The sequence below is a fragment of the Echinops telfairi genome, unplaced genomic scaffold, assembly GCF_000313985.2.
Source record: "Echinops telfairi isolate 266 unplaced genomic scaffold, ASM31398v2 ScPeMD7_3509;HRSCAF=4178, whole genome shotgun sequence".
NCBI lineage: Eukaryota > Metazoa > Chordata > Mammalia > Afrosoricida > Tenrecidae > Echinops > Echinops telfairi.
The window spans coordinates 16,886,533-16,896,338 of record NW_022107407.1 but is presented as its reverse complement, the minus strand read 5'-3'; the positions used below and the strand labels follow the sequence as shown (position 1 = coordinate 16,896,338).

The 9,806-nt window shown below is 48.0% G+C and overlaps 1 protein-coding gene across 1 annotated transcript in view; it reads right to left on the bottom strand.

The window, feature by feature from the left end:
- Positions 1-7,763: 7,763 nt before the first annotated feature.
- NDUFB4 (NADH:ubiquinone oxidoreductase subunit B4) overlaps positions 7,764-9,806 on the bottom strand; it is a 2,385-nt gene continuing 342 nt past the window's right edge. Inside the window, exons 2-3 of the mRNA XM_004709795.2 lie at positions 8,189-8,335; positions 7,764-7,880 (exon numbers count right to left, since the gene is read on the bottom strand). Coding sequence (XP_004709852.1) covers positions 7,818-7,880; positions 8,189-8,335 — 210 coding nt within the window. The 3' untranslated portion in view covers positions 7,764-7,817. The remainder of the gene's footprint in view (positions 7,881-8,188; positions 8,336-9,806) is intronic.

Here is a 9,806-nt window from a genome sequence, read left to right as displayed (position 1 = left end):
GAATTTTTTCCCCCTACCTATGAAAGTTTGTAAGCCAACCACTTCATGCCTTTTATCTCCCCCAATTTTGGGTATCCAATTTATATACTGCCCACTTACATCAACCCAGTTCTCAGAGAAGACAATCATATTTTTCAACATGAAGTCTTCATTCCAGTTGGAACCTTGTGAAGTCTGCATCCATAAGCAAAGTAAAATCTCCACTTTCCTGAACAATGGATCTCCTGAAAGCTTTGAAAACTTCCAGCATGAAGGACATAACTCCGACCAACTACATTTAAGACTCCAGGATGGAACTCCAGATTGTTGTTGAAGCTCCTCGGATGATACCAATGCACAGGTTGAGGGCCACTATTCTAGAAACTTCCTCAACATCTGTACACAAAACACCCTCGGTATTCAGATATTCTGAGCTGGGCGTCATGCCTGCTCTCCCTCTGGCAAGGATTGCGACACCCAACTCGGGGTCTCTGAGAGTGTATGGGAACCAGGTGGGGGGGAAATATCCTTAAATTTGCACCTTTCCAGTGAACATGAACTAGGATGGGGTAAGTATTAGTTGTGTGCTGTTGAATCCATGACAACTCACAGAGATCCCAGAGGAAAGAGAACCACCTCGTCATTTAACGAAACTGCCGGAAACACTCAGCGTGCTCAGTAAGTGGGGGCTGCTATCGCTGCCTTTCTCTCCTCTGAGTTCCTCAAGATGGAGTTGAATCTGCTTCATATTCCTGTCCCCAATGCCTGGCAAAAAACAAACAAACCAGGAGCCCGATGATCAATGACTGATGGATCAATGGCAAGAAGCCTTAAAGGCCAATGTCCAACAGGAATTAAATGGCACATGGACTTTTGTCCCAGTGACTCAATGAATGAACCATCCCAGTATCTGCAGACAACAGCTGCTCAACCTCTCTACGGACCCCTCCTCCTAAAGCCCCCAAAGAGCAAGTGGTCCCTGGCACAGCCCTTTGGCAGAGCAGGATTTTGAAGGGGAAGTTGTCTCCCCAGCTTCTAAAAGGTGACTTCAGGGTACTGCCCAACCTCATCCCCACCTCCTCACCACTCAAACCACCCCACATGAAATGGCAATCACACCCTTTGGTGCACTCCCCATCTTTATAAAGTATGAACAATGTCTCTGTAGAAAAATTGTGTATTTGGTTGATATGAAACATATAATTTTTTTCAATGTGCTTCATCCTGCAGAGTTTCCAGAGAAACGTCCTACCAACTTTCTCCTCCAACTCCCAACGATTTCCTACCAGACTGAAACCCTGAAGTCCTCTCCTATTGATTCTTTCAGTAACCCCAGCCAGCTTGTCCATCCCCTTACCAGCAAGATCTTTCCAGACCGGAATTACCAATCAGAGCTGAATGACTGAAATGCACTGGGGGATCAAAGTTGAGATGGCCTCAAAATGGGTAATGGGATGGAGACACCTGGGATTATGGGGGAAAGACTTGAACTCTAGTGCCAGGTTTGCTCCAAAAATCTCAGTGGCTCCTTCAGCTGTCCATCCCCAGGGACAGTTGAGGCGTTGCGCTTCCTTTAAACCCTAAAATCTGGCAGTGAGATAGTAACTCAAAACAAGGGGTCTCCAGATGGATGACAGTGCAGTGTTTCTTCAGGCCCCATTCGGAACCAGCAGAATGAGGCTCTGCTATCTCAGCCAGACAAACGGCAGCAGACAAAGGCATGCAGAAGGGCAACTATCAGAAGGATTACAGCGATCGGGATAGGCACCAATGGGCCCTCGAGGAAGCACAATGGAAAAGAGAAACACAATAAACTGCTATTGGTTCACTCGAAGATTAAAGAGTGGCAGTGGAAGCTCTGAAAATCCAAACTCTTTGAATATATTTGTGGAACTATATTTTTCATCATTTTTAAAGTGCTGCCCATAGTTTGTAACTGTGGGGGAAACCAGCCCCTCACACTATCATGGGTCCAGTAAGCGCAATTGTATGGTTAAAATATATAAAGATTATAGTAAAGTCACAGAGAATAAGAGAGATAGAAGATAGGGTAAAATTTAAAGGTCAGGCACATTTCATGGTAGCATGTTCACCTCCTGGATGGCCATGATCTCACCAGCCAGGTCCATGCACAGCGTGGGCTGAGAGGGCAGGAGGGTTACTTTTTATTTCTGGCCAAGGCCCATATATACCTAGGGGTATGATTATAGGTAACCACACACATCACAGGAAGGGGCTGTACAATAGGCATATGCATCACAGAATGGAATGAGCTGGGGATGTACACGTAATAGGAAGGGGAGGGACTAGGGGTATACATGTGACAAGAAAGGCAGACCCTAGAATCAATATGGCAGCCTAATCTTGGTCATCCTTGAGTGGATTTGACCTCCATGTGCTCTCCTTCAGGGGAAACAATCTACTATCCTTATCAGAAGGGTGTAGGCCCTACTTAGGGTGGGACAGATTATACAGTCTAATTGCTCCAGATGACTGATAAACCTTAGGGAGAGTAACCTCTGATCTGCTTTCGCTGACCTTCAAGTGTATAGTCATTTGTCACGTGTAGCAAGCAGCTAGGTTTGGCATCTATTGGGTCCTCTTCTGACTGACGAAACCCATGCAATGACGCAGAGTGCAGGACGATCACAGGCCAGTGGGTAGAAAGTCTTTGGATCCAGTGGCATTGTAAACATCTCAGCACTGGCAGGGGTCTCTCTGGCTTCAGAGGTCTGGTTGCATCAGGGTAAGTCCATCTGGCTTCTCCAGCTCAGGGCACTAGTGTAGTTCCATGTGTCTGGTCAGCTGCAATGTCTGCCAGGGAGTGCGCAGAGAGAGAGAGGTGTCTCCCGCCTCCAAAGAGAAATACCAGAGTTCCCAGAATCCTCAGGAGAAGGCCATGCTCACACAGAGGCCTCATTGGCTATATCCTGATTGACAGGCCAGAATCTACCCCTTCATTCGTAATCCTCTCAAATTGACACCAGAGATTATATAACTACCACATCTCTAAACTCTTCATGTGGCCCTGTAACGATCATACAGAAGGTAGGGACAAGAGCACTTTGAATCTCCCCAAGATTATATGAGACTACTGTGTCAGGTGCCACTGGGAAAATGAAAATGCAAGAAGGAAAATATATCAAGGATGGAACCCAAGGGGATTTCTATCAGAGCAAGAATGCTTTTGATTTGTTTTGTTTGATGTCTCCAGGCGAGCTCCATCATAAAGGGTAAAAGACATCATGCTTAAACAAAGTAGCCTGTTCAGCAGCAGCATAGCTCCCGAGAAGGGGCAGGGATGTCATTCATGGATAGGTGTGTTAATCTGGGTACTTTAGAGAAACAAATCCACAGAAACTCAGATATAAGAGAGAGTTTTATATAAAGGTTAAGTGTGCATCAAGAAAACATCCCAACTCAGTGCTGCCCATGCCAAGTCCAACATTAACCCATTATCCCATATGATCAACACCAATCCACAAAATCCTCCTCCATCTCACAAAACAGATGAAATGATGCCGACTGCAGGAGGAAAGCTGAGTCAGTGAATGTGTAAGCATCTCAGCGCTGGCAGGGGTCTCCACACGGGTGCTCCAGCACCCAGGGCTACATTGGGGTAGGTCCATGTGGCTTCTCCTTGGGGATGTCCTGCAGGAAGTGAGCCTTGCCAGGTAAAGCAGGGAACTGGCTAAGGCAGCTGCACCCTGGTCTGACCATCAAAAGCAAGAGACCCGCCGAGAACTAGAAAGGTGATGCTCACTGAGCCATTTATCCCTCCGCCCTTCAATTAATCCCACAGGTGTTTATGGGCCAGGTTGGCACAATAAACTAACTACCTCAGTAGGGAATTATTAAGCAGATGAGCTTCTCATGCATGTGCACAAAGAGGAACTAATATAGATAATATATTTAGACTTCCATAAAGCTTTTGACAAGTTCACATCCAAATGAGTCATCTTGGGACTGGCAGGGGCTGCCTTGTTCTGCATTAAAGGCTGTCTCAAAAATTGAAATTATACCTGGCCTGAATTAAGCCTGGTCTCCGGATCATTCTCCATCCAGGAAGCAGAGTGACCTTCCAAGATACAAATTCAGTGGGGCTCCTCCTTCATGCCTCCAAGGGCTCCCCATTGCCAACAGCAGGAAACCTCACCTCCGTAAGTGTGGCTGACCAGGTCCTTTGCTCTGGTCCCTCATCACCTTTATTCTGCCTCTCCCGACATTCTGACCTATTCTGTTCTCCTTGCCTTCTAGATCTGGTTCTGCTGGACTAGTGGTAGTACGTATTTGTACACTAGCCAGTTTTCAGGCCCCTTTCCTCGCTTTGGCGATTCCCTATCTGCCTCCCTCTAAAGAGCTGAACATACATACCGCATGCTTGTTTTTCCAGCCTCCCTCAAAACAAGAGCTTAGCCGCGTGACCTAAGCTCAGCCAATCATGTGTGCGGACTCAGGAGCACGAGCTAAGTGACTATGGAGAGCATGAGGGACTCTTTCTGATAATGGTAGCAAAAAGCTTGCGATCTTTGGCCAAAAGAGGTAACATGGGCTCTGTGCCCAGGGCCCCGAATTAGTGGCAGCAGCTGAGCAGATGGCAGTGTTTGCAGGTCCAAAGTGGTTTTCAGATCCCTTCTGAAGACAGTCCTGGATCCGGGTTCCAGTGCTGGTCATTACACAGCTACTCCGTGCGTTCACTGCCTGGCCCTTTCACCTATGACCTCTGCCACAAAGCTTCTGGCTCCCTCATAGAGTAGGCTTCTCTTCACCTCACTGATATAGGAAGAGGTACCAGAGAGTGGGAGACAATTCCCATAAAGGTTTGGTAGCCTGCATATCCCCATTAAGCTGGGGTGTGCCCTTGGCAGTTCTTATAAGGTAAAAGGCCAGTTTGGTTTTTTTTAGGCCTCACACCTTCTGTGCCTAAGAAGGCCCAGCACTTTGTGGCATCTTTGGATTCCAGGCCACTTGGGAACACTGCTGTGATCTACTTTGGGAGGTGAATCACAAGGCTACCAGTTTTGAGCAAGGGGGGTGGGGTGGGTTGTTTGCAGTAGTGCAGGATGCACGCAGTGCAAGCACCCCACCATTTGGGACATGTAACAGCAGAGTTGCTACCCTAGAACCAAGAGCGGGGAAGACTAGCTACCTTCCTCATCCCCATGACTCCTTTGTGCAGCGAGCTCTTCCCTTCTCTCCACGCTTAGGCACTAGACGCCTTGATTCCCACTGTGGGGTGGGCAGGCGGGGGGTGCACTTCCACTAGGAAACACAGTAAGGATCCCACTTAACTTGAAGCTATGGCTACATCGTGGTCATTTGGGCTTCTCAGAAACATCAGCAACACTGACAAACAAGTGTCCATATTGGAAGCAGTAATGGGTCTTGATTATCAGTTGAGGTCAGTGGCATGCAACGGGGGCAAGGAGTATGTCTGGAACCCGGGGAATTCACTGGCATGTTTCCACGTCTGGTGATAACAATCAATAGGCAAAAGCGTACCGAAGGTCTGCCGATGCTAGCATGACTCAAGTTTGGGCCACTGTCAGCAGAGGCATGGCGCCACCGCCATCAGACAAGCAAGCTTGACCCGTTGAAGTGACAGGCAGATAGGGGCATGGAGCTAGGCAGTAGAGGTTGGCAGAAAAACTGAGTCAGGAGGACATCTAGAAAGCTTAATGCAGGTAATGCTTAGGACCAGATGTGACAATGTGACATGTAACTGGACCCACGAATCCTTCTGAGACTTCTTGGAGATAGTGGCTGGCCACCACCTTGAAGGTCATGTAACAGACTGACAATGTGTGAACAAGCAGGTCCAAGTGGAGAAGGGGTGGATGAGGAATCGAGACTAGCATGTGTCCTGTTTGACAGCCTCTGGGTCCACCCTTCCCACTCCAATGTTGGGGCAGCTGAGTGGATGGATGCAGACGTAACCTGCTGGCGCTTCACTGGCTCTCTGCCAGCAGCTTCTTTCCAGGTTTGGCCCATTTCGGCAAGTCCAAGGAGATACACAGGGTACTAACTTGACCAATGGGGAGAGGCGGCCACAGATGAAGGAAATTCTGTCACTCCACAGGGCTCCTTAGAAAGTACCTGGTAGAATGGAGCCTACTGTGGTAGAGGCAACCAGGTAATAGCACCGAGTGGGCTTTCAGTCCTGTCCTAGTTCCCTCTTCCCATCCCCCACTTCTTCCAGGTCACTTGGTAACACAGACTACCTGCATACAAGCCTCTCTCACGCTGCGCATTTTGAGGTAACCTCCAGGCCATGACAATGATCAAATGAGAGAAGTTGTGAACATACTTTCAAACTCAAACTTTAATATGTAAAGGTAAGAGCTTTACAGAGCATACTGTTGTACACTTCACTCGGGAGCAGACTGTCACTGTACCGAGAATGAACTCCGAACATGGGATTGTTCTTGTTGGATGCTGACCCACGGCAGCCTCATGTACAACCGAAGCAGCCCTGGTTGGCCCCGTGGCAGCCTCACAGCTGTTGTGATGCTTGAGAACATCCATGTAACCACGGTGTCGGTCCATGTCGTTGATGGTATTCCTATCACTGCCCCACTGCTTTACCAAGAATGCTGTCCTTCTCCAGGGGCTGGTCTTAAATACTGAGTGTCGCTCAATTAGTTAAAGCTAGACACATTGGGCAGCGTTAACCGATTGAACAATGCTCATTACTTCCATTTTACTATCCCCTTGTAAGGTAGTTAAGCAAGATTCTCTCTATTAAGTGACGATGAAGAGGCCTGGGCCTCCCAGCTAAATCCACAGCTAGGACTGCAGCCCAGATCTGAACTTCAGAACCCAGGCTCTTAACCATTTCACACCTGTTCCTCATCATGCCTCTGCCCTCCACCCAAACCCAATACACCAGTGGTTCTCCACCTTCCTCGTGCCGTGACCCTTTAATACAGTTCATGTTGTCGTGACCCCCAACCACAAAATTATTTTCGTTGCTACTTCATCACTGTCATTTTGCTACTGTTATGAATCAGGCAACCCCTAAGAAAGGGTCGTTCGACCCCGGTAGGGGTTGTGTTGCGACCCACAGGTTGAGAACCGCTGCAAAACACCTTGCCCTTCCATGTCCCTCTTCCACCCAGTGTCAGCCTGCGCTCCGTGCGCTCCTGAGACCGAAGCACTTACTCCCTCAGCAGTTGGCCTACATCTCTCTTCTGACTCTCCACTGTATTTTTTGGAGTCCCTGGCTGGTCCAAACGGTGAACATGCCTGGCTGCTAAGTGCCGCTAAGACCATTCAAAGGCATCTTGCAAGAATCACCACTGAAACCCCTGTGCTCAGGTCTAGTCTGGGACTTGCCCACAGCGAGCAGCTCTGCATTCTTGGTGCTGTGTTGCTGACCACACGGCTGCTGTTGTACTCTCGGACAACCACTGGGACCGGAGCCACAGATGCATGCCGGTGCCCAGTGACCCTACGGGACAATCTAGAACGGCCTCGAGAGCTTCCGGAAAAAGCCTTCTTTCTCTCTCAGAGTGGTTTTAAACTGCTGACCTTGCAGTTACTAGCCCAAAGGGTAATCCACTATGCTGCCAAGGACTTTATGCACAGGGATCAGTCTGTCTTACCGACCTCTGTGTTCTCTGCACATTGCTGGTCACAGTGTAAGCACTCATTGGTGGGATAATTGATTAAAGAAATAAGCATGAGTCAGCTTATTAAATTGTGAGCTCTTAGAAAACCGGGATGCTATAATATCCAGAAAATGACTGTTGCATTAAGATTAGATTAAGAAAAAGAAACTAACGTAATGGTTGATAGGTTTATTTAAGCAAGAATACATACAGTCATTATCACCAAACTTAATATGAGATGTTAAATGATCGATCCAATTTTCCTTCCTGGATAAGTTTTTCTTTCTTCTCCTGGACAGACAGAAGGGGAAGAAGGGGGGGGGGGTGAATTTTAAAAAGCCATTCAATACAATTGGGCACAATCCATGGTACAACTGCGAGAAACAGAAATGAAGAGCTGTCAACTTCATCCCCAGGGCCCATCGTCTACACATGTCGTTGCAAAGCGGTTTTGCTTTAGCTCTGGCTGACGGGGTAAAGGTAAGAAGAGAGAACAAGAGAAGGCACAGAGCAGGGCCTGCCAGAGATGGAAGAGTCAGGGGTGACTAACAGCGAGAAGGAGCTGCAGTGCTGAGGGAACCTTTCCGCCCAATACTTACTCTGTCAGTTTTGAAAACGTAATACCAGAACACCAGGGGTCCAATGCCAAACACAGCTCCTATGAGGGAGTTCTTGGGAGTAGGCCGGAAATTGGGATAGATATTTGTTGATCTAGCATAGGTCCACCGAACCAAGGCAGGATCTTCCTAAAGTTCAAGAAAACAAAAACGTCTCAGAACTTACCAGGAAAGGCCTCCTGTGGAAGAGTCTACCAGATGTGTCTTTTACTTTCAATAAGAATGAAGGTGAACCCTGAGTATTCTCAAACTGCTCCAGGGAAGGGCTTCCTTTCTAGTATCTGCTGAACGATTCTCCGAAAACACTGTTGAAATTCTTCTGCATTTTCAGAACCCTCCAACTTTCTATTTAATATTTAAGAACCCCCTCTTTTTAAAGGGTCTGAGAAGTCACTCAGAGGGAGGGTGGGGTAGAGAGGGGGAACTGATCACAATGATCTACATATAACCTCCTCCCTGGGGGATGGACAACAGAAAAGTGGGTGAAGGGAGACGTCGGACAATGTAAGATATGACAAAATAATAATTTATAAATTATCAAGGGTTCATGAAGGAGGGGGGAGGGGAGGGATGAGCTAATGCAAGAGGCTTACATGAGAACGGGTTTTGAGAATGAGGGTAACAAATGTACAAATGTGCTTTATACAATTGATGTATGTATGGAGTGCAATAAAAGTTGTATGAGCGCCCCCAGTAAAATGATTTTTTTAAAAGTCTCAGAAACCCACCAGGGGGTTACTATGAGTCAGCATGGGCTCAATGGCAGGTCGTCTGAGTACACTTATTACAAGTTTATCTAAAAGCACATTTGTCAAGTAATACTAATCGCCATCCGCTTATTGACTATCTGTTATGTTGCCAGGAGCCTGGTGGCTAGTGGTTGTGTGGGGGCTGCTAAATGTAAGAAACCACCAGTTGCTCCCTAGGAGAAAGAGCGGCCTTTTACTCTCATTGACGCCAGGCCCATCAGTTTGATGATGTTTCCAAGCATGGTTTACACACACGATGCCAATTAAACTCACAACGATTTTATGAACAATCTCCACCCAATCTGGAGGTTAGGAATCCAAGGTCCAGAGAGGTCAGCTAAGTTGCCCAGGCTCACAGTTCTCCAATATGTAGTGCCCTGGGCTCGCACTTCAAAACCCAAAACTACAAAGTTGCAGGTTTTAAAAAGGCAGAGGCTGAAGAAGTCTCACATTCCCACCGGGAAGGGGATCCTTTGGCTATCAACTGTAAAAAAGTTTTTAAAGTTACATCTAACATTTTTCTGAACTCGCTACAGATCCAGGCACTGCGCTAGGCTCCTCGCGTGCTTTATGTTAATTCATCCACCGGACAGCCTCAGCACACAGGAAATAATATCCCCATTTTTCCTAAAGGGGAGCAGGCTACGCGGAGCAAATCACTTTGTCCGGAGGGCCCGGGGGCGCAGAGATCCGGCCAGGGCGGCTTCCAGAACGCATCCCCTTGGCCACCGAGCCCAAGGTCGTGGGCTTGGAAGCAGATCGGCTGTGGGGGCCGGGAGGAGGCCGACCCCCCTCTTGGGGGTCGTTGACGGATCGGAGCTCCCCCGGCCCCCTACCGGCAGGCCCGCCCG